Source organism: Cheilinus undulatus, linkage group 3, assembly GCF_018320785.1.
Source record: "Cheilinus undulatus linkage group 3, ASM1832078v1, whole genome shotgun sequence".
Lineage (NCBI taxonomy): Eukaryota > Metazoa > Chordata > Actinopteri > Labriformes > Labridae > Cheilinus > Cheilinus undulatus.
In genome coordinates this window covers 35,612,713-35,638,721 of record NC_054867.1, presented here as the reverse complement: position 1 = coordinate 35,638,721, position 26,009 = coordinate 35,612,713, and the positions used below count along the sequence as shown (strand labels likewise).

Here is a 26,009-nt window from a genome sequence, read left to right as displayed (position 1 = left end):
GTTAGTCATTTCCACATGTTAATTCTATCAGTATGGAATCCCCCACTCCGCCCCGTCCCCTCCACATCTGCGGACAGAGCATGTGACATGTATCCATAAGAGGGAGATTCATGGCCCTCTGTATGCCGGACACATGTGATGCTCGCTCACATATGGAGCCGAGGAGGAAGACGAGGAGGAGGCGGAGGAGGAGGATGTGTCCTGATGGTTTGTGAGGGCTGAAAGTGGAGAAGAAGGGGGGAGGGTCTTGTTAAGTGTCCTGAGAGAGACAGCTGGAGGGCATGAGTCCAATTTAGTCATTGGTTAATTGGACCTTGATTACATCGCTTCCTTATGAAGCAGAATGGCCAGCAATTGGGCCGAATATTATTCATGCTTATAAAAGTTCTTCAAAAGAAAATGACTTCTTATCATTGACATTGGAGCTGCTTTGCTATTTTAGAAATTAGGAGGATGGGTTTGTCTTTTAGGAGTCTGACAAGTGCTGTCATCTGTTAGGACATCGCCATCCGTCCATCATCCTTTCTCGCAATGACTCGAGTTTGGCTTGAGGGAAGAAGGTAATCTCCTCTGGAGGAGTAAGCAGTGTATCAGGGTGAGAAAGAAATCAATGCTTTATTGTTGCCTTCTCTAAATGATGGAGGTCCAGATCTATTGTTATAGAGCTGATATGGCTTCATTGGGGTCACTCTAGCGTCTAATGTCTAAACATAGTCTTCCATAGACACTTAAAACTATTAAAAGTTAACCATATCTTGAGTTTTATTGCTTTTGAGTTATAGGTGTGCTGTATCAGTTAAAAAAGAATTTATCTAAACCAATCAAATGTTAGAGTTCTTTGCTGGTCCCATTTGAGAGGAGGGCATTTCTTTGCAATATATGCCATGATAGCTCTCCTCTTTACAGATAAGGGGCAGTGTTAATTTTGATAGCTATTTTTTATCTATTTTAATCTTAAGATGAAAAATGTCTTTCAGTTTTACTAACATTTTTGTCATTCTACCCTTTGTAGTTTTAGTCTAATTCTAGTCAATAAAAAATCTGATGATAGTTTTAGATAAGACAGGCCACAGAGTTTAGCGCAAGCCCTCATCGGCTTGCAGCCAGCTGATTTGCTTTGAGCACACTATTGGCTAATTACACACATGATGCCATATTTAAACTGCTCTAGCCTGGCTACACTTTGTTGCGCCCTCTGTTAGTGGCTTTTTGCAACCCTCCTCCACCCCAGCTCCTCCTTTATGGTAAATCTGACTCAATCAATGCCATACTGTTGTCCCTGATGCCTGCTCTGCTCTGGGTCTCCCTGCCTCAGGCTCTCCTTGTAGGCAAAGGAAGAGCAAGAACGTGTGTGGGGACTGCTTGATGGGCTTTTGTAAGGGCAGGGCGATCCCAGAACATCCACATTACCAAATATAACAACAGCAACAACTGCAAATTAATAACTGCCAATAAAGAGAAAAAATATAGCTGTGATCCTGACTGAAGTACAAATTTAAGCCATAGAACTCATTATAGTGTACATTACAGCCTGATAAAACTGTACCTGTGTCTTCTATGCACCCTGCAAAACCCTTCTTTCTACAGCTGAAAGGCAGAAGGGCTGCAGATTCACTCTAACAGCTTGTGCTCTCTCATATCATGGATTTTGAATATCTGAAAAAAAGGTCTTGTTTTAGTCTCCTTGACAAAATCTAAACTTACTTTTAGGCAAAATTTGTGTCCTCAAAAATCTATTTTGAGCAAATCTTAGTCTTGTCTCCTTCATTGAAAAAAAAGTTGGTCAATGAACATTTTCAGTCAACAAAATTAACACTGACATGGGATCCAGAGTCCTGTCTAGTTAAAACCATGGGGAATCTCGGTAACTACAACACTCAGGTCATGGACTGGGGATTGTCGGCCTGGACAGTCTTTGCCTTTATCATGGCTACAGTCCAGCACACATTCACTGCCGTCATCAAAGTGTACTTTGACCTCGCTGTTCACAAAACCAATGTCATGTGAATGCCTCCTCTTGTTCCTTATATTAAGATGTTTGAAGCTGTTATATGATTATGGTTGATGTGATTTATGTTCTTTGATTCTGCTCATATCTCTGTGTTCCTTTTGTTTTCTTTTTTTGTTAAGATATTTTGTTTTTTATGACTTTATTGAGAGAGAAGGACAGTGGATAGAGTTGAATTTAGGGATGAGAAAGTGGGGAGAGACCTGACCGCTGGGCTATGTTGGTTTGCTTTCTCACAAAAAAACCCTTCCTTATTTAACTTGAACAGTCAATCGTTCAATCATTGCTGTGGATTCATGGACAGCAGAAAGCATCTGATGATGTCTGAGTGACGTCAGCCACTTGCTCACTTAAAGGGAGGCTTTTGAAGCCAATCTGTGGTTGTAGCCATTATGAAAATGCTGTCTCAAACTAACTTTCAATCAAACAAAAAAACAGACAGAGGAGGAGGAGATGGACTCCTGGCAGAGAGCTGTAACATGCCGGCTTGCTGTTGACTAATAATGTAAAACTCATATCCTTTTTAAAACCATAAAAGCGAAGTTATGAATAAAAGTTATCCTCTGCACACTGAGTGCCCTAAAGACACGAACTATTATGACCCAAATTGTCTTTTACTACAATAAAAATGAGTTATTTTGACAGAAGTATCTATTTGACTTCCTTCTGTCTTCTGCCTCATGTGGACACAGAAGGAACTGCAGTCTTTACATTTCTGGCTTCTTTTTCATTGCTGTAGGATGCTGCTTGTGTGGATAAAGTGATAGTCATTTATATAGGTGGCATTTGGTGTGATACCTACCCCCTGTCAGCTACTTTAAGACGTCAAATTTAAACGTTTTAGAAATAATAAACCGTATCACGGATGGTCTTGTCTGTTTCTAAAGCTCTGAAAGAGTCACCAGTATTAGTGTCACAGTGTTTCATAATCAACAAAAATCTCATGGAGGTTCTTTAAACCTGGGTGGGAGTTACTTAAACATTTACAGAGTTGAATAAAGAACTTCACCACATTCATATTTCCTTAAAAAACTCTATATTCTTGCAAAGAAGACTTCCTCCCTCCCTCCCTCTCCCTCCTCCTCCGTCTCTCTCTCTCCTTGCACTCAGCGTCCTCAGCAGCCCGGAGTTTCGTTTGTTGTTCGACGTTGTGTGAGTGCTGGTTTGGGAGATAATGTGAGCCAGGACCTAGTTTAAAGGACAATGCTCCAGGGCGTTCCCTGCCTCCCCCCCCCTTCCTCCTCCTCCTCTCCCTCCCCTTACCCTCTCCTTCTCCTTTTTTCTGCTCCTTCTCTCCACAGATAGATTACTCTATAAATAATAATAAAAAAGTAATTAATTCTCTCAACTTCTGAGCCCTCCAGCCTGTGGCGAAGTGAATGGGGAAGTGCAAATTGATACAATGTGCATCCTTTCAGATAAATAAATAGCGCACTTGAGACACAAAAAGAGGGCCCTCCATACCTCCTTAATTTCTTCAACAGTCAAATTACATTTTTTTTTGTCTGCGGGAATGTTTGACGAGATGTTCTTTGTTGGGTTTCTTTTCCAGAATAAAACAATGTGACAGAGAAACATAGAAACACAAAAAAGACAAGGGAAAAGTGAGCAAAGCAATAAAGTGCAGATGTGTTACAATACTTCTTTATGCAAGGCACATTTGGTCCAACTTTAAGGATATTTGTATGAGAGCACTTGCATTTTATTCCACTTAGACAATGTAAGTTGAGCCATATTGAAGTATATGTAATTTAGCCTGTTTTTCTTAGTATGGACCTAAAAGTTCCTACGACTGGCTTAGACTATGTTTTAAACTCGATAGTCTGCTTTATTTCAAATACTGACAGCCCTGAATAGTACTCAAAGCTCAAAAAGACCTCAGATCTTCAGTTATATTTGTAAGCAAAAGTTAAACTTAGGGTATTAAGCTTTGTCTAAGTTGCATGAATTAACTTTGCCAACAAATTTCTGCAAGTTAGACAGTGTACAAGAGTTTGGGTCTGAGCTTTTTTGCTTCAAGGAACCATCTAATGCTGGGTTAGGAGGATCTGCCCCTCTGTTGCAATTGCAACGAAACAGGCAACTTTATAGAGTTTAATTAGTATTGTATCAACTAAATGAACTAACTTTGTGATCAGACCTGCCCACAGCATTGGCTAGGCCCTAACAAACCCAGTGAATGGCCCTCCCAGTTGTGATTTATTGTTGGTAGCAATGCATGCTGGATCAGCAACATTGATGCTACTATCCTGGCTGATATATTTCGTTTTAGAGCTGAAAATTTTAACACCTTTTTATCACTTTTCCAGCCAATTTTGCCAATTTAAACCAATTTTTACCACTTTTTAATCAAAATTTTACCACATTTCTGCCACTTGTTAGCCATTTTAGTCACTTTAAACCCATTTTTTGCTACATTTTAATCCTTTGCATCACATTTTCCAGCCCATTTTTGCCACATACAACTTATTCATTTGCCACATTTTAATCCCATTTCATCACATTTCTGTCCATGTTACCTTCTTTGCTCCTTTTAACCCATTTTAGCAATTTTTTATCCCAAATTTAAATCTTTTAACCAATTTGCAATCATTTAATAATTTACTTCTTCTTTTTTTCTAGCATCCTGACATTCGTGCACATCATAGCTTAGCTATGAATTCTGATTTTACTTTCTAAATCATTTAGTTTAAATGTCCACATTGATAACACTACTGAAGGAGCTTAATTCTGTTTTAAGAAAAGGAGTTTACATTTTTTTAAAAGGCTGTAAAACATATGATGCTTTGACAAGTGTTATTTTTCAGGTAAAAAACATCAAATATGTTTATCACAGCTTTACTTTACAATGGACCATGATTTTCCTGCCCTCCATGAGACTCCCAATTGGCTGGGCTCCAGAAATCTCCCCCTTTTTTAGTTCTTGCTCCTGACATCCCTAGTGCTGCCAATTATGGAAGACAAAAGTGTTTAGAAGTGGGCACCAGAAGTCAAATATGAGGACAAATGTAAAAACAGTTGCTAAAATATGTGGTTTTACTGCATTAAGCTGGCTAGAACTATTCCACATTAAAATATATGGCAGTCAAGTTAGTAGTAAAGACTAAGCTGTCCATATTTCTATTTGGTGGAGAGAGGAAAGTGTATAAATCCATGAACTTGCAGCACTGATCAAATGTCTGGTAAGTGTCTGACCAAATATGGAATAAAAACTAACATTTCATATGAAAATATTTATTTTGAATACAGTAAAATAATAAAAGTTATGCTGTAATGAAATCTGAGGTATTTAGGTTATATTATATAAAGCATTATGGAGCTTATGTGCATTAAATCTTTAACTTTTTGTGAATTATTGCATATTTTTGTACCCAACAATAGAGCGTGCACTTTACTGCGCTACTGTATTCAATGGGCTAGAACAACAGAAAGTGAGAAATGTAAATCTAGCAGAGTAAATATGATCGTCTATAGAGTGAGGGCGAGGGGGCAGAGGAGAAAGTGATACACTGCAAGCGAGGGGAAAGTGGAGGCTTTGGGAAGTACAAAGACTCCTGTAGGACTGCGCTGGCCTGAGGGCGAGCCTGCCTGGAGAGCTGATAGGAGCCCCTTCTGTTCCATCCCCGGCGCCAGCGCCAACACACCCCACTCCACAAATACTCTTAATCTGCGCAGGACTGGATTAGTTCCTCTGTCACCGATAGCTCCCTGTTCTGCCTGAATCAAAATGCCCCCGAGATGTACCTTTAAGTTAGGCAGAGGTCACCGGGGCAGACGGGGAAAAAATGAGCACTCCAAATGTCTGTAAGTTATCGGAGCGCTGCAGAATAGCATCTTGCACTTTCACAGATGAGCCGGGCTGATACTGGCCACAGCAGAGTGATTAAAGATCCACAGTGATGACACCGAGTTTCAGATCAATATTTGAAGGCCAGTCCTGAGGGTGTGATTACAGGAAGAGAATAGTGTTTAAATCTGTGACCCTGGAGTCACATCCACTGTCTGGAGAGAAGCTGACATTGAGAAGAGATAAATTATTAAATAAAGACTTTATGAATTAAAAAAACATATCAATTCCTATAAAGTGCCTTTTTCTATGCCAACTTTGCCTAAATCTTTATAACAAATCATCATCAAACACCTTTGCAAATTAAACTTCAGAATATTAAAAGAAGTAAATAAATGAAAATATCAGGGACCCAACCCCCCAACCAACCCCTCAAGTCAGCCTACTCCTGCACCCCCCACGTCCCTCCCTCCCCCCCATCCCCTCACATGAGAGGGCCGGCCCAGCGGGCAGTAAGGCCCCTCATCTGAGCAGACAAAATGACTATTTAAAAATAACAGTGATTGCATAAATTGAATTAAAGCGTTTTGGTCACGGGTGGAGGTGGCGCGCAGGGTGGCGTGGGGGTCGCAGCAGCGGCAGAAAGCAGCAGCAGACGGCCGGGGGACGGTGGCAGGCAGCAGATGACGGGCTGTGGCCTGCATGCCACTGCGTTAATTGGCCGCGGCACATTAATAAAAAGTGAAAAGTGTCTTCAGCGGAGTGCCACGGGATGAAGAGACAGAGGCAGAATGAGAGGTAGAAAAAAAAATGGAGGGGGGATGGTGGAGATGGGCTTTTGAAGAATGTGGATATGGGAGCCGGGGAGGGGGTGCTAATTGTGTTCAATTAATGGGCTGATTGGCACTGACAGAATCTGGGCATTGACAAGTCAGGCACAGATGAGGACGATTAGCGGGCAGTGGAACAAGCTGTCACTCCTCACACCGTGTTAGCCACCCTGCTGTAGCTTTAATGCATACAAAGGAGGCTTAAACAAGCAGAAATAGCACATTATTTTACTTCTTTTTTGCACTATTAGCTCATTTTCCTTTAATAAAATCCTCTGAAGAACACTGTTATGGCAGCCTTAAAAAGCACAGCTGCTGAAGCCCCCCGTCCCCCCTCCTCTCCCTAAACGTCCCTGAGTAAAAGCTATAAACTCAGCCCCGCACTAACCAGAGGTTAATATGCCGTCTATTGGACTGCAATTGGAGAACGTGTGGGGAGCAATCCTCTATTCTCTGCTAGTGATATGCTTGAGTAACTATGGGATGGATTCAGCCACTGGGAACAAGAGAGGCCCCTTCAAGGCCCCGGCACACACACACACAGCCACAGACTCACATATATACGCACACACCCAGACTCCAGCTCTCCGCACCTTGCACCAACGCCTCCTCTAAATTAAACGGCAGATTTTCTGATTCCAGGAGAGTGGTTTCAGCAAGGCAGGGCCCGTTTGTGTGTGTGTGTGTGTGTGTGTGAGTGAAGGGACAGGCTCCAGGAGCAGAGCGAGGCAGATCGAGGCAGGGAGAGGAGAAGAAAAAGAGGAGGACGAAGGAGAAGAAGAAAAGGAGGAGGAGGTGGTCGGGGGATGTTTGCTGAAAACAGCAGGGGCCAGGTCTAGTGAAAAATGTCAGGTCAAATTGTTCTTGACAGTGTTAATATCTGCACCTCATAGCCATAATTACATGTAAATAAATAGTGAAATAGCTCTCAGCTGGAGACTGAGAGGGGAAGAGCTGCTGCAGGAGACGACCAGCTGAGGACCCAAACGCCTCCCAGATTCTCATCTGATTGTCAGGAGGAAGAGAGGAGAGAGAGAGGGGGAGAGAAGGGTGCAGGAGAGATGCTGGATTTATTGTTTTTAAAGATTCAAAGGACACTGGAAGTGTTAGATCAACTTTGCAAGGGGAGACACTGGTAGGCCTAATGGGTGAGGGTGTCTAATGTTCAACACAACTTTTATTTTTAATAGTTCACTTTAAAACTATGTAACAGGCATTTTTAAATGATCTATAGCACAGATGAGTACCATAACTTTAGAAAAGAATTATAAGAAAGGTTCACTGTAAAGACATAAGTCCATCCAAGCCATTTTGGTATCCAGTGTCTCTGGTATATGCATGACTTTACTGCATATCTATCAAAAACAAGAAATTACCCAGTATTGGGTGTTTTAGGTGTCTTTTTTTGTTGTCAAGGTTCTGAAATTGGTTCTTTTATTCATTGACTTATTTTGTTTGTTTGTTTTATGCCTTTATTTGAAGGATAACTCACAGAAAAGAGTCAAAAATTGGGGAGAGAGGGCAGGGAATGACATGTGGGAAGGAAGCCTGAAGTCAGTCTTGAGTCCAGGCCACCCCCCCTTTCAGGTCTACAGCGTCAGTATGTTGGAAACACAAACTAACTGACCCTAAACAGCTTCTCATACACAATAATTTGACTTTTACTAGCATCATATCAAAGTTGAGCCATCATGGCATTCCTATAGCATGGTATGAGAAATGAGACTTTTCAGGGAATTAAACAAAAACACTGTATTTTTCAACTGATCTAATATCATATGGTGATAGTCAGCATCACTTGTCATTGCTTTGAAATTGGGTAAAACCCACTGACAGATGTAAAAGGTGACCAATAGCACTATATTATGGAATATTATGAAAAAGGCAAAAAGAAAAATGGAGATATGAGGTTTAGGCTGGATATGTGATGTGTGATAACATCGGTTATTACAGCGAAAATGAATCATACTAAATGAATAAATTAAAGAGTGCATAATGGCTATAACTCACAGCTAACCTTGTAAGCCAAGGGATTGGCCAGATTCCATGTCAGTCATCAAGCAGATCCATCGAAGCTTCTGTCTGAAACATTTCTACCCAGTGAAAGAATGACCTGAGCGAATCAGGGTCATTTGAGGAGAACACAGTGGTAGCTAAAGGCGTGCTTTAGTTTTATTGCAACTGGTGAAGTGGTTAGCATGGATGTAGCTATTGTGGCAGTTTTATCAGAAGTGGCACATTTCTTTATTAAAAGGAGAGCAAAAAACAGCACTGAAAGCTTTTCTTGGCAGCAGAGATGTTTTTGCTCTGACCCCCGAGTGGCAGAGGCATGAGTTTGCTTCACCAACTAGCTCCACTGATTGTGAACGATGACCGCAGATGCCTGTTGAGCTCGGGTGACAAAGTCTACTCAATGTGCTACATCAGTGGTTCCCAACCTGGGGTCCAGGGGCCCCTGGGGGGTGCCAAAGATCTCAGGGGGAGTGCTAGGCCCTGTCTGCTCTAATGTTGTCAAAATAAGATGTTCATATTACAAAAAAAAAAGTGGCATACAGGGGCCAACCTAAAATATTAAAACGTAAGGAGAATTTGTTGATTTCTGATGAAAAATGTCAAAATTTGGGTGGTTAAAAAAAATTTTTTTTTGAGATTATAAAGTCTTATATTTACAACATTTCAGAGTTTCAAAAATCAGGAATTTACAAGAAAAAAATGAAAATTCCAGAGTTTAAAAAGTCTTAAATTTTGACATTAGAAACACAAAAATTTCAAGTTTTTTTTATTTTAATTTTACTACAGTGGTAAGTCAAACATTTACAAGAAACCACATTTAAAACAGTGGTCAGATTTAATTTTTGGTCTTTATAATCTCAAAAATTCTAATCTAGGGTTCAGGCAAATTTTGTGCTTTTAAAGTCATAAGAGTTTCTTTTTTTCTTATAAATTAACTTTTTAAACTTTTTTTCCCTCTAAATTAGCATTTTCTTTTTTCTCTGGCCCTAATACACTGTTGTAATGGATAGTTTGGACACAGATGTCAAGAACAAGTCTGTATGGGCCTGTTATGTTGGGATTTTGTCAATGAAAACAATTACAAAGAGGGTCCAAGAGGGGGCTTAGCTTTCTTAGTCGCGAGTAGGGGGGACCCTTAGGAAAAAAGGTTAGGAACCACCGTGCTACATCATATGTCTTGTTGCTCTTATTGGCCCGTTATGAATAACACATCATTTATCCAACCACCCTCAGGTTCTGTTCCCAAACAAGTGACATGGTCTATCTGGTGAGACAGGTTACATTTTTACAACTGCCTGATGTTATTCAAATTTTACACAATGTGTCTGCAGTATATCCCCCAAGAGGATCTGACCACACACCTCTACAATTGAATGACCTTGACTGTGAGGCGGGCAGTGACGTACATTACTCAAGCATGTGAGTGGCCGTTTTCACAGCAACACAACTTTATGAATAAAAGTCATAAATTGACTGAGGGGGATAAATTAAATTTAACACAACAAACTAAGTAAAACCTAAGGACGGTTAGGGTTAGGCACCTGAACCCTAAAGGTCAGGGTTAGGGTCTGAATAAGGGGGATAAAATTGAAAATAACACCTCAAACTAAGGAAAAACCTTAAAAGGTTTAGAATGCTACTTCCTGCTTAACGCAAGGTCACCCCATTGTAGAGGTCTGCAACAGATCAGCCCAAAACGCCCACCACAGAGGTCTGCAGCCAGACGCCTCTCCACATCATCCTGAATTAAAATTTACTAAAAGAGTTTATTTTCTCCTCTAAATTGGCCCCAAATCATCCAAAGGAAGTTGAACGCTAGCTGTAGCTTCATTTGAGTGTAAGACAATAATGTGAAAGCGCGATCATTACACCTAGGCCTCCATCTAACAAATTAAATGAACTCATTTAAACTGTTTAAAGCTCCAGGGAGAGAGTTTTGGTTTAAGTTAATATGGCACCCCCTGATGATGAAGCAGTTTCTCTGATCTCTTAGCTTTTTGTCCTGAACAGGTTTAACAAACATCTTTCAAACAAAAAATCATACCCTGCTTTCTTTGAACACTCCTAAGAATATTTGCATGGGAAAAAGTTTTTTTAAACTCTTATTGCTGACACCTACCCTGCAGCAGAGGTCTCAGACATTATAGATAACAGTAGGCTGTAGAAATATCAATTAGTATCAATTTTAGTTTGTTTCTAATGCAATAAACTCCTCACAGGATCTTTAAATAAAATTCTCTCTCTTATGTATGATGATAAAATCAGACTTATGTTATATGTTTATGCAGTTGCTAATATTCTGGTAATGAAACTACAAATATCTGCACAGCCAAAGCTCCAGCATGAGTAAAAAGAAGGGATGAAAATCCAATAAAGGATATGCAGAGAGGAGGGAAAAGGGGGACAGAGTGAGAGAACGTGGGTGAGAGAAAGAGTCAGAGAGAGTATTAATCACAGCGATGCACCTGTCAGAGTGGCATCTGGAACTAAGAGGAACCACATGAGGCTTGACAACATCCCCAGACCTCCAGCTATTGGGACAGGTTCACCTCAAACCAGCCCTTCTTCTTCTTCTTCTTTTTCTCCCCCTTCAGCCATCCTATAACCCCCTGCACCCTGACCCCTACCCCCGAGGAGGAGTGGGGTCACTCAGCGTTTAGTGAACAGACACTTCACCTGCACTCTAACCCTTCTTTAGAGACTAAATTTAACTGATCTGATTATTCTGATACGAGTCACCTCCACAATGAGGGTCTCTGAGGCGGGAAATCTTTGCAGATGAGCATGTGGCACACTGTATGTCTGTGTGTAATAGGCTATTTTAGATACGATCGATGTCTGTGCCTATACTTTAATAAAGGCACCACCACTCTCCACCTTATAGGCATTTCAACTGCGTGGGACACACAGCACGAGAATCAGTCGCAGTCATTTTCCCTCCTTAAATCCCCATCTTCCAGGATTTACTGAAATTCATATTGGCTGCCTCTGCAAGATAAATGTAAATCACATTCCCTTATATTTACTATTTATCAGGATGCAGCAGCTCACTTTCAGCAGGAAATATCTCTCACCCGCACACAAACACCCTTGCATTTAAATAGCATTTTTATTGTCCGCTGTAGCCTTTCATCTGGGCGTAGGGAAGAAGAGCCGCCTCTCCAGGGGAGAGAGTTGGAGCACGAGAGGAAGGTGGGGAGCGAGAGAAAGAAAGAGAGAGAGAAAGAGAGAGAGAGCAAAGCCCGATTGGCAAGGCATCATGGGAATGACAAAAAGCCAAATGGAGGGAAGGAAGGTTCGTAGGTGAAAAATAGATTATGAATGCATAAAGCGCCAACCAAAAATATTTTGGAATGGAGAAGAAAATGGTTTCAGTGGGGGGGCTCAGGAGACATAGAATAAAGATGGAGGGAGCAACAAATGGCTCAGGTATACTGACGGATATAAACTGCAACTCACTGTCTTAGGAAGGCCACATTTAAAGCGGCAGCTATGACCTTTACATGCACTGTGAGGCACACTTTTAATAGATCTTTGAGTTAGGCTGAGAAAACATTCAACTCTCTATGTAATGCTTCATAAACTACAGTACATGCATGCAAAAATCTCTGCAAGCTACTGGAATAAATCAAGATGCATCATTTGATAGAAGCATGACAGAAGGAACATACTTGCAGATGAAAAAGTTCAAATAGTTTTTTCTTTCAATGCAATTGTTTCCAACTTCAAAGCTGCAGCTACAACATTTCTATGCTGTCTTTAGTTCTTTAGAAATCTTTGAGTGTAGACTAGAAACCCATGCTTTTATGCTATTCTCCATTTAACTACAGTGTATGCATGGAAAAATGCTACAAACTGCTGAAAAAAATGAAGATGCATTGCTTTAAGAAGAAAAATACAACATTATGAGTATTAACATGGAGATAACTATGTTTAAATACTATTTTTCCTTTATTCCTTCATTGAAATTCTTACTCATCTAGAGTTCTTGGATTTTCAAATTTGTGCCACATGTTCATCCGCTACATATTTCAAAGGCTACTGTTTTACTAAATATTAAAACTGTTCATTCTTTTAGTTAACTACTACTTTAACAAGTTGCTTTAGCAGTTCAGCATCACTTTCCCTCAGTGCATGTTGTCAAATATGCCAGCTTTACTTGAGATTAGTTTAACAAATTGAATTGTTTCTATATGTCAAATCATACAATCTCATTTCAATTACGGCATTCCACAAGGGTCAATCTCAGGTCCACTACTGTTTTCAATTTACATGCTTCCATTGGGTCAAATCATTAGTAATCTCAATGTATAATATCACTGATATGCTGATGATACGCAGATATGTCCCACGACATTCCACCATTCTGCTTACTACCTGCCTTTCTGATATTTGTTGCTGGACTTCTCAGAACTTCCTCAAACTAAATGATGACAAAACAGAAATTCTATTAATTGCCTCCCCCAATACAGCTGCTAGCGTAATTGAAAACCTGCAGCCCATTGCACAACATGTTACACAAACTGCTTGGAACTTATCTTAACTTATGGCCATGGTAATTATCAAGTGATTTATCAAGAATTAGCTGGTAATTGACTGGCAATAAGTTGGCATTTTACCAAGTAGTACCTTGGTAAAATTAAGCAAGTATTTACCTGGTAACAATGTGTTATTATCTAGTAATTAATGATAATATTTTGGCAATTCTCTGGTAATTAGATGGTATTTTACCCTAAGCCTAACCCTCTAACCCTAACTGCAACAAATACTTCTCCAAGAACCTTCCACTTGGGCATGGGACTCAGACTCAAGACTGGGTCTTGATCACACCCCATGGGCTGACCTGGTGGAGGGAATCTAGTGTTTCGAGGACAAAACTTCCAGTGATGCCAGGGTAGACACTACTGATGACTGAGTTCTGAAATTCTGGTCTTTTACTCTCCAGTGCTGGACCGAAATAGACACATTTAAAAACAAAACAGCCTACTACCGACTAACATGCTGAACAATCGATTAAAAAACGATTAAAAACAGTAAAGCCACAATAAAATACTTGACCAATTACCATGTACCCTACTTTCAAAGCTGCAAACTCCCCATTGATGGGTAGTCATCCCACAACTAATTCTTGACTTCAGCCTTTTGGTACCAGTAACCTGTGGGAATGTCTGGGTGATGTTAAATGGGAGTTTCCTGAGCAATGCGTGCCTTTCCCTCAGCCCTCTACACCAAACTGTGTGGGTGACAGCCTGGACAGGGAGGGTCCTTGTATCTTTTCTAAACTAACCCTCATAATATTGTGGCAATTCTTTGGTAATACAGTGGTATTTTATCAAAAAATCGCTTAAAAATAAGAGGATAATTTTCAATACCTGTGTCAAACAATAATAATGATAAACTTAATTTATACAGAACTTTTCTTTACAAGTTTGCATTAATAATTCCAAGGTAATTTCTTTATTTTGGGCCACTACATTAAAGTGAGTCCTTCCTGAATAATTTTAAAGTAATGTTTAGGGTTAGGAGGCTAGGAGTCCCCCAACCCTACTGCGGTTTGGTGCAGGGATTGAAGGGCAATATACAGGCCAGTGCATGCTGGGTCGGGACACCTGTCATACATTACCTGTTGGCCAGGAAATTATGTATATGACATGAAAATTCTGAACATTTTTAATAAAAATTCTTTTCTTCAATAAAATATCTAAAAACATCTATATTAACACATATTACATGGAGGCATAATGCAAAATGTGTCCTGAAGCCACCAAGTGGGCCAAGGTTAGGGGTTGGAAAGTTAGATCTAGGGGTTAGAGTAAGGATTAGGGGGTTAGGTAATATACCACCTAATTACCAAAGAACTGCCACAACATTAGGAATTACTTGATAATTAATACATTATTACGAGGTAAATACTTCTTTAAGTTTACCATATTTTTGAGCTATTACTATGTAAAATGCCAACTTATCAATAGGTGATTACCACCTTATTTGTGATAGATTACTATATAACCAACATTTATTTCTATAGAATTACAAGGTAATTAAGGCACACTAAAAAAGTGTTAACTATTACCTTTATTCACTGAACTGTGTGCTGTTGGTAAAGCACTTTGTAACCTTGTTAATAAAAGTTCTGTATAAACAAAGTGAAAACAATGTACTTTTAAGAAAAAGAAAAAAAATTGCTATACCACGAGTGTCCACTTGAGGCTGGCTGCAGGACCACTGGAAGTCCCGTCTGGACACCTGTTAAACAGCCGGTTTTGACACTAGAAATAAACTGGTTTACAGCCTGGTTCAAAACACCAAACGTGTCTCATTAGCTAGTGTCTTATTGTGCTCCCGCTGTACAGGGGGTGATTTTTTTTGTACCACAATTGTTTGGATTATATCAAGGATAAAAGCTGATTGGCGAGCCTCATGTGATTGACAGAAAGCTCAGCAGAGAGAGGCTCTGTTTCTGACAACCAGAATGCTAGCTAGCAGGCTGACAGGAAGTCACGCTTAGTGGGCGGGCCGTTAGGTTGTTCCAACATTCGGTTGAGACCGCGATTTCAATATGGAAGCCTCCATGGATTGGCTTCAAGAGCCGTTTGAGTCTGCCTGTTGTAAGCAGCTGACTGACGTCACACATATGTCCAATTCTTTCTACAGTTTTTGATTTTTATACATGCAAACAAAAATTAACTGCGGGGCAGTTTAGCTTAGATGCTAAAACATATATGCAGGCTACAGTTCTGGTGCTGTTTGGTGCACGTCTTCCCCCACTCTCTCTAACCAGATTTCCTGTCTCTCTTCAGCTGTCCTCTCCATAAAAGCCATTAGAGCTGAAAGAATTCACCTCAAACCAGTTGAACCGTGGCACATATCACCAGATTGCTAGACTCACCTAACTGATGATGCATCTTATGCATAATAGGCGGATCCCTTATTGGCATCCCTATCAGAGGCATCTATTTGCAGAGGTACACTGGTGGTGCCACAGAATCTTTCCTCAGAGTTCAAAAGTGTTGCAAAACAACAGCAAACACTAATAATCTGTGCAGAAACAGTATAGCCAGTGGATATGATTTACAGTCCCTGGATTTTCTTGGCAGCTGCCGACAGCAGGTCTCTTTTTTCTGAAAGCCTCTTACATCTTTTTTTATACTTGCCAAATTGAAACAGTATTTGTTTTAATGGGAGTTCTAATTAACCAGTATGTATTCCCCCTCTTGCTCTGCGAGTGGCGGAGCTGTGAATGCAGGCTATGTGCTCATCCCCTTTGATTTGTTGTCAGTGGAGCCTGCCAGCTGACACAGTGCCCGGTGAGAGGCTTAATGCCCAAGTTTTAATAATGTGGGGGACTACACGAATCTCCCCCTCTCATTGGTATTCAGGTGCGGGATGTCTTGTTAGAAGTCAGGGAGGGAGGCGGAATGAAGCCAGAGCTCCAGATTGTTCCGTACATTTTCCCCTCTCCCGTTTTTTTTTTTTTTGGCAACGGCAGAGCTTGCTTCTTAAAAATAATTCATCCCGTTTTTAAAAGAAGCGTCTGCGCGAGCTAATGGAAGAGCAGCAGCACAGTTTGGAGTCTCCCCTGGCTTATCTCTGTCAGACAGTTGTGGGGAGTCGCTGGTGAGCGTGGTGTCAGCGTGCGTGGTGCGGTGCAGTGCCGCGCGGGCAGGCAGGCCTGGGGACACAGATCAAAGGGAGGCAGGGGTGAGAGCCGCTCTGCCTCTGATCCCGTGTACGTTTGTGTGTATGTGTGGATGTGGATGTGTGGAGGCCCGGCCCACTCACACAGCCCAAAGGCCCTCCTCAGATACACACATCCTTGTCATTCCAAAACACACAACACTTCTATAAAACTGCAAAACAGAAAAAAAGTTCTTCATGAAACTTAGTCAACTTCCTTCATCAACACTGTAACAGCATCTCCGTCCATAACTCCCTATCACTCTGTCATCTGTGCTACTCCTACCTCTACCCTGCAAGAGAACTCATTTTCCCCCTCTCCAACCCCTGATGTCATTATTTCTAGAGATTTCTCTGAGGAGTGAAACCTAAGCTCTGCTGCAGAGCTCTTCTTGCATGGCTCTCTTTCCAGTCCTTGCAGTTGTTTTCTTTCCTCTCCCAGCAGGTGTCCCTGTCATGCAATAATGAGGAATTCAGCCCCACAAAATACAACACTGATTCAAAGAGCCATTTGAGAAGTATCTAAAAGGCTCTAAAGAGTTTTTAAAACCATTTTGCTTGGATATAATTCCAAGTAGGGATGTCTAAAGCCAATTTAGCTAACTTGTTTTCTTGTAAGAGTATGCAAAATCAAATTCTGGGCCTCATAATGACCGGTAATAAAAGTCTAAAAGGCTTTTTCAAATATAATTTTAACGCCATAATAAAAAGCAGACCCAAGCTTAAATCTCCAGGTAAAAAATCCTGACATTCCTGTCCTCCACGCCTTCGTTTTCCCTTCTTTCCAGCACCTGCTGCGCCTCTAAATGAAACAAGACCAACAACAAAACACACTTCTGCTTTCATACCTTTTGCCCAGCCATGCACAGCATCACTCTGACTCTCCCCTAATACACACCACTTCCCTCGACCACCACCATGCTGCATCTCCCACACTGACAGCCACCGGTTTGAGTGTGGGGATGGCTTTTTCCAGCAAGCCTGTAATGGGAAAATGTGCGCTGTCGGGATAGGTTATGGGATTGGGATGGACGCGAGCTCCTGTCGGGGATCGCTGAACACTGCAGGATTCCATTACAGACTTGGCACCTTGCCGGCGCAGCCCATTTACGGGGGAATCAGAGAATTTTTGTCAATCTTTACAGCGACAGCTAGGCCATCAATGCCAGACACTTGGAGGAATAGCTTGCACATACCAATGCACAAGCATATCTGCTGCAAACAGATGCTGTCTGTAACTTACAATATCGAATTCTCATTTCCATCTCGACTGACAGTCTCTTTGTGATGCTTCTTTTTTCCAGGGAGGCAGGAGTGTGAGAAAATATGAATGCATGATTGAAAATATGCTGATTAAAATGCAAAAACAAGAAGGTTTTACAGTGAGAGGAAAGGTTAAGTTGGTTTTCATTGTGTTTTCTGTTTGTTTGTGCAGAACGAGAGAGAGAAAGAGAGAGAGAGAGAGGGAGGCTGCCCGGCCCAGCAGGACGCTGCACCACAGAGTGAACTCTGATTCTGCTGTCAGTGGGAACATTCATCTCCATGCTGAGAGACTGATAGGAATGCCACACAGCATTCTGCATGCATTCAATACATTTCAATTCAGCGCAGAGCAAACATGGTGCAAACATATGCCTCTTCAAAAAAAGTTAAGCCACAAAAATTCAAACTGTAAGTTCTGGGTGGAAATGTGGATCTTAAATTAAACATGTAACTCAGGTTTGTTTTTAATCAAGCCCACTTGATGGAGTAATTGAATAGTGCAAAGCCATGCTGTACAGTTGCCCAAAGGCTCTGTCCTAATCCTCACTATGACAGGAAATGTTTAATATCCCAACACATTCTTGAACGCCTGTGCAGAGAGGGAGAGAAAGCGCCAGAGCAACCCCATGCCAGTATTAGAGAGAGCCATTAATGAAAAAAAAAAAAAAAAAAAAAAAACGTCTCCATGTTCCTGGTGTTTTTCTGCAGGTTTGCAGCAAGAGCATTAGCAGTTAAAGCCCCTGTGCCACGATTAACAATCAAACACGCTGTGAGCCTCCATGTTATCCTCCGTCGCTGCAGCAGGAGAGAAAATCTCTTTTTTGTCACAAAATCCTTAATTCTTTCTTCTCCGAAAGAAAGAGGGTAATACCAAGAATGTTTCCAATCTGCTTTGAGAAATATTTGAAGGAGAAAAAAAAAAAACTCCCAATAAAACACGTGTGAACGACGGGGTAATTGTGGACAAATGCAGCATTGAAATTCATTTTCAACTCTTTACACACCATTTCAATCTTATTTTCTGCCTGTTAACCACATCTTGTTGGTGAGGGTGGGCAAGACTGGCCAGTATTGATGGGTAATTGTGTATAATTCGGTCCGTACACACGATTTGCATCAATACAAATCATTTTTCATTCTGTGCTACTTAAGGCTCAACCCTTAGCATAGAGTCGCATTTAAACGCTCATTAATGAAGGTGTCCAAGGAGGTTAACATGCAAAATCCTGCAAAAGAGGAGGCTAAAAACCCACATGCACTGTAGCAAGCATTAGGAAGGCAAACAGGAGCAATAATGGAGGAGATATTTTAGACTTTAAGTGCTATTTGGAGACCTGGAAACCAAGTCAAGCTGGGTAATGTTCTTTATCATGACAGGATCAACTTGCAAGAAAACCTTACATGTAAAACATGCATCGCCTCTGTGTGAACCGCCTAGAAATCACGCAGTAAAGCGATGCAGAAGAAAATCACACATAGCACTGCAGTCTTCCAGCTACAGACAATTACGTGAAGCAGATTATGGGTCTACATTCATAAGCTTTAGCTAATTATTTCATCTGCATGTGTTCTGCAGGATTTAGATGTCCCAGGAAAGTCGGAGAAAACGGCTGTTTGGAGCAGCTCGAGTACTCGCGGTGCTATCAAGATGAATTTTAATTTGTTGATGTTAATCCAATTGTTTTACAAATGTAGCAATTTAGAGTAGCTCGAGTAAATCCAGGGGCTTTGGAAGGCGAACATAAAAGCCCACACTGCCGGTTAGTTTGCTGAACATGCTGTTTCTGAATTTTAATTTCCAGTCAAGTACAATTACATGTTCTTAGCAGTGAGAGGAGGAGGAGGGGTAGGATGTAGACTGGAAATATGAGCACAAACTTAATTTCTAAAGATAAAATCTGCTGGACTGACCTGTGGGGAGAGCCCGTTGCCGACAGGGTTCATGTGGTTGCTGGAGGCCGAGGGGCTCATGAAGGTGTCAGAGTAGCTGGAGAAGCTGTGTCGGTTGGATGAGAGGCCATAAGCAGAGCTGCTGTCGGCACTGAGGCCTCCCTGGTGCATGGAGGATGGAGGCAGAGGCTGGGGTCTGTGCAACGTGCTGCCCTCTGACACCATGAACAGAGCACAGGTAAGAGAGAATTGTATAGAAAATACAAGGTAAGACTCAAAGTATGACTTTACAGGTCATAAGTTTCTCATTATACATTAAAAATGCAGCAGCGGAAAAGAAAACAAAGATGGCATTGAAAACATAAACTATTCTGTTTTTATAGGATGCACATGCTTCCTATTTATTTATAATATTATTAAAAAGAACATTAAATTCATCTGACATACAGCAAATAAAAGGGACTACTAAAATCTTTATCTAAATGAGATTAGACAAACTGTACAGAAAGTATTGCACACTTTCTAAATAGATAGTTTTGTGAGTTTTTACCCTGTGATAGTGTGGTGCTGGGGTAGCTGGAGTCTGGTAGCTGGTATGTGGGCAAAGTTGGCATTCCTGTGGGCGGGAATCCTCCAGGAAGCAGGTGGTTGAAAGCGGCGAGCTGATTGGCTCCGGCTTGTTTGCGCCACCGAGCTCGCCTGTTGCTGAACCAAACCTGGAAGGAAGAACCAGATCAAATAGTTAGTCAAACACAGAGTCCCTGAGCCTATGAGTTTGCTTTTTATTAACTCAAGCTCTGTTTTTGGCGACATGCTGCATACGCATCAGTTGAAATACCTGATAATCCAATCTTATTTACAAGTTATGTAAAAAGTTTCATTTTAGAAGGAATATGAAAAAACATCACTCCAGAAGACTTGTAAGCCTGTAGCTACGTAACTGAGATATGTCTCTTCCTCGCTAAGAGACATAAGGCTCAATGGGCTTTCTCCATTGCATTTGGTCCTTTGCAGCATGCTGCACCTCTCTCTATGACATGTTCATCTGACATGCTCTGCTCCATGTGGTTTTGGACCTACCAGGTTTTCGTTTGCCTGTTGGTGTTTTATCTAAAGGCAACTTTTGGAACATGGAGGATATCAATTGAGAATTTTTTTGTAAGTTTCTAAGTGTAATCCTGCACATTAGTATTGGAACAACATCCTCGTTTTTGCATTTATTGCAGGAAGTTGTATTTTTGTGTTTCAATTTGTAAATTAAGAAGTTGCACAACAAAGTCAGAAATCAGGAAGAGAGAGAGAAAGTGGGGAATGACATGTGGGAAAGGAGCCACAGGCCAGACCTAAAACCAGGCATGCTGGCTGAGGACAACAGCCCCTTCTTCATAAGAGCACATGGACTTTACCACTGGACTACTGATTTTAACTAAAATCCTGCCTCTGACAAGACAGCCAGTCATATCTCACTTTCACACATGCACAAAACTCATGAAAGTTTCCTAAAGTTTTAGAGTGACCTGCATGTGTGAATGTGAAGAGATTATTATTTTTTCTGCCCTGACTTTACCCAGACTTTTTCCTGCTAGTTGCCTTATAAATCTCTGCATGAAGTCAGGGTGAGCAGATGTGACAACACTGGTGGTTATAGTTATGACCAATAGCTAGTGGGTGAGGGTGATGATGTTTATATCCTGTGACCTGTGTGCAACTGTTGCAGTCTCCATGCATGTAATGGAACTACTCCATTGTATTTCTGTCTGCCATTCTGTTCGTCGTTGCTTCTCTGTTGACACTGTGACTACGTCACACTACACACAGCACTGTTATAAGACGTAACGTCTGATTGTGTTGCCTTGTCCACTATTTCTGCATCCTTTCTTCATCACGCATCTCCCGAAACCTCATCTTTTATTAGACAATGATAGTCAGATTTCAGAGGTCTGCCTAAATTTTTCTATACATATTCATGAGTCCATATGGATATAGTCTAGGGCTCTGAAGTGGCAACAAGGTGGCCAATCAGATTTTGAATAAGGGCTGTACATGGCCCTGTTTGTTTGCTTTCTGTCCAGTTAGCATGAGTGGTGTATCTGGTGGTGTTTAAGGGTCTGCAGTCCCCCGTGGGAGCTGCCATAGAGGCTCAGTGGTCCGTCCCTGTTGTTCTTAAGGGTCTAAAGCTGTGATCTGTGTAAACAGGCTGCCCTAAGCCCCCTTCAGAGGAAAGAAGTCACTTAAAGGTCAGACATGGGCCCATGGCTTCTACATTATACACCTTGACTGTGTTTGTGATGCTTTAAGAAAGGAGCAGAGACGTTTAAACTGTAAATTAGCACTGTGCTGCTTTAATTTGGTTGTTTTTAAAGCTTTAAATGTCAGTTTAAAGAGGGGGACAGAAAGTGTTTTAGCTTCTCTAAGGCTGCAAAATGCTCACAAAATGAGCAGCACCAGATTCCCTGAATGAAAAGGAGGTGGAAAAATAGGGAGTCTTTTGAAGCACAAAGATTTACACATTTTAAAAAGGCTTCTGCTTCAACAAAACATGAATATAATCAGACCCCTTTGAAAGGAGCTAGCAACCTGTTCCATTTAACCCGAGACAAGGCCCGGCTTCACTGTGTGCCGAGGGTTGAAGGACATTGATCTATGCCTCGCACAGGCAATTCATCAGAGTTTAATACACTGTCAGCGCAGTTCATCTACTGTTGTGTTTCAAACGGCCCGGACTATTGTGAGAGCACATGAAAGAGGGGGACAAAAGCTCCTCCATACGCCAAGGAGAACAGTGCGCACAAAGAGGGGGCGTCCCTTTTAAACAGGTCTTAAAGAGGGGACACTTTCAAGGGGACTTGCACAGTGACATACTCACCACTCTTTGGGTTCTGCCTCTTTTTGTACACACAAACATACACATAAACTCCTAGAGTCCGACAAGGGATCTCAGGCTGAGGAGATCTTAATTTGAAGGTGGTTCTTTTCAAACTCAGTCACTTCAGGTGTTTTTTTTTTCTGTATAGCTCGGTTTACTCTTAGATGTTCCCTGTAAAGTTAACAGGATGCAACAGGCGATGACTGTTGTGCTGGAAAACCAACAAGAAATCTTTATCTGAAGCCCTATCGTCTCAAAGGACCCTGTTTGAATCCCTCAATCAGTGGTTCCAAAACAAATGCAGAGAGTGGCTCCAGTGAAATTTCTCCTATTGGGATGTAGTGGAGCGTGCTCCAAGGTCTGAACTAAGCTCCAACTGGGCCAGACAAACAGCTGCCCAGACCAGAGGAGGGGGGCACACCTCCCCTTTCTTCCACACACTCCCCGTCACCCCGCCCCGCAGTGCCACTTCACCTCCGACCTCATCCACTCACCCCAGCCCTCTTTTATGTTCACTTTGACTTCCTTCCCCCTGTTTGTCATCCAGCCTGAGAGGGAGGTGTTCAATCACAGCAGACACAAAACACTTAAACGTCAAAGTCTGCTTCTTTCTTTCCTCTCTCTCCTTTTTAGGGTTGCATTTTAACCTCCTTTACCCAAGTTTCCACTCCTAACTTGAACTAATTTTTTCCAGTGTGTAGGAAGATTTATTTGTTGATGCTCTGATATTTGGTCTGCAATTCATCTGTCAATAAATAGAAACTGCATACATTTAAAGTCTTATTTTTCAACAGCATCAAATTGAATAAAAAAGAAAAGCCTATGAGATCTATTATGATGATAAAATACCAACAAAAAATGACTGACTGACTGATTGACTGATATGATACATTACAAAGGATGTGACAAGATTCACAATATGATACTATATCCCACCATACAGTATGACACAATTCAATATGAATCAGTATGGTCCTGTATGATGGAAAAGCATACAAATACTACAGTACCATATGATAGTGTTGTAGTACTCGAGAACAGTCTTGGTCTTGACTAGGACTAGAGAGCATTTTTACTCGATCTTGTCTCAGTTTTCAGACTGGCCGGACTCTGGATTTTCCAGAAAGACCAGTCAGGGCCAGCACTGATCAGCTATTCTTCTACTTCATTAATGTGATAATAAGGAGAAGCACTGGCTAAAACAATAAATAGCTACACCTGCAAAAAATCAGACATCAGCCCATCTTTTTTCTTGTCAGACATACCTCTGAACACTTACTTTAGGACTCATTTACCTAAAAAAAATCTATAAATATCTAATTTTCAGATATTCAAAAAAATTCTGGACCTGTCAGTGGCTTTTAAATACATACAAGGAATTATTTTTTACAAGAAGTTAGATGAATAAATTTGTCGAGATTTGAGATTTTTGCATGTTGTGCTTTGAAAGAATTGCAGGCACCTTGTTTTTATCTGTCAAATTTATTAAAAAGAAAACTAAAATTAAAGAGAGAATGCTCTTTAACTGTTCAACCTTGTCAAGGTATTTTAAAATTGATTTTTATGGTCTTGGTCTTGTCTCGGTGTGGGTGCACTCTGGTCTCGGGCTAGTCTTGGTCTTGGGTGGTGTGGTCTTGAGTACAACAGTACCATATGATACAATGTGTTTGTCTTTATTATGATAAACTAGAACAGAGAATGCGGTCTAGATCTGCACTCTTTGCAGATAACTTTGGTTACTAATTTGTGCAATACAAACAAAGATTGATCGATTAGATGATACAATACAATATGGAGGATATGATGGTACTTTATGATGGAAAAGTATACAAATACAGTCTGATATGATACAACAGGATACAATGCTAATACAATAAGTGAAAAAAGACACGATATGTTACAATACATATACCATATCACACCACACAGTATGATACAATGAAATACCATACAATATGGTACTTCATGATACAGTACAATATATTTTTATATCTTATCGTATCATATTATATCTTTAGCATTGTGCTGTATATTATGGTATAGGATAGTATGGTATGGCGTGGCATGGTACGGTATGGTATGGTATAGTACGGGTATTGTGTCGTCAGACCACACAAAAGGCAATGATGATATGATACAATGCAATACCATATGACACTTTGCTATATAGTATGATGCAAACCGAATCATACTACAGATATGACACAGTATGATTTGATGGTATGGAATAAAACCAAGCAACAATCCTCATGTGAACAGAGAACCACATAACAAGGAAGACCACAAACCACAAGTATATCACCTAATCCAGCAAGCTTGATTTTCTACAGTCCATACAATTATTTTCAAAAATGTTGCTTAATGTAACTCTCAGTGCCCTAGTTGTTCCGTTTTTTTAAAGAAGAAGTTACCAAGTCTGAATCAAATGACCAATCAGGGATAGCTTTCACATAACTAGCCAGTCACACTCTGTGACTCATTTGACTTGTCATGTTTTATTCCCATCATGTTACCTGTCATCACTTTATTTCCTACTGTTGTTAGTTTTTATATTGGCAATATTTCTGAATGGAAACCTTACATTGAGCAAAGTCATTGAAATCTGCCTCCCTAGTTCATTGGAATATTCACAGTTGTTGAAAAAGCTCACGTCAAAGATAAAACACTAAACTAACAGCTCTATTGAGTTAGGATGCATAAAGCTGGGTTCACTGTGTTCACTTTAACATACAGCACTAGAGAGAAGCCTGAGTGGCTTTCTCCTACAATCCTCATTCTCTGAGCACAGACTGGGATAAACATGTGCACAAGTGGCCATACTCTGCCACAAATATGCACATATCACAAGCACACAGTCACACACTTTGACTGTCACACAGACTCTCACACAGCCTGGAGCTGAGGATTTGAGGCTGCGCTCTGGAACCTGATCACAAAGTCACCTTGGAACCACAGCTTCTCCTCTGCTCTCCCCAATCCCGTTTAATTCTCTGCAGTACAGAGAGCTGCAGCATGTCTCCTCTATCTACCTACAAGTGAGCTGCAGAGTGCATGTGGCTCCCCAACTCATGTGACTAAAAGGTTTCTCTGGAATCCAGTGTACTCGGGTGCGTCTGCTCTGCAACTCCAAGGGGGAAGTTTTGGGCAGAAGAGCGTTAACCCATCTTATAGAAGTCAGGTTTAGCTAATCTTGTGCAACAAAACAGGAAGTCTTGAGGAGAGTCAAGGTTGTTGGAGAGCAAGGCCTAGCTGCAAGAAATAGCTGCAGAAAAAGTTCAAGCTTTGCGGTTTGCCTCTTTGCTTTAAATCTCTATTCACCAACAGAATCAATTCTTTTCAATCAAGCAGCATTTTTGCATTTTCTTATCTCTGATCAGCAACAACCCGTAAATGTGTCACTTCTCCGCAGTAAAAAAACATCTCCTCTGTTGTTTCTCTTAAATAGGATCGCTCAAATTTCTGAATTTTCCCCCCTGCTCAGACAATCCTCCATGAATTATTTTGTCAAAGACGAGCGAGCAGTGAATATGTGACGCCTTTCAGGAGCCAATTTGCAACATTCGGTAGATGAATACCAAGAGGCGAGATAATGACAAAACAAAATGTGCTGCTGCTGCTGCTGCTGACTTCATATCCACAAGAAACACACAGAGGGGTGATGCAACCAGCCTCAAC

The 26,009-nt window shown here is 41.0% G+C and overlaps 1 protein-coding gene across 2 annotated transcripts in view; it reads right to left on the bottom strand.

Annotated features, from left to right (window-relative positions):
• Positions 1–26,009, bottom strand: part of pax7a (paired box 7a) — a 70,285-nt gene that overhangs the window by 8,160 nt on the left and 36,116 nt on the right. For both annotated transcript variants that reach the window (XM_041783940.1, XM_041783941.1), the window contains exons 6-7: positions 20,019–20,184; positions 19,490–19,683 (exon numbers count right to left, since the gene is read on the bottom strand). In XM_041783940.1, the coding sequence (XP_041639874.1) occupies positions 19,490–19,683; positions 20,019–20,184 (360 nt within the window). The remainder of the gene's footprint in view (positions 1–19,489; positions 19,684–20,018; positions 20,185–26,009) is intronic.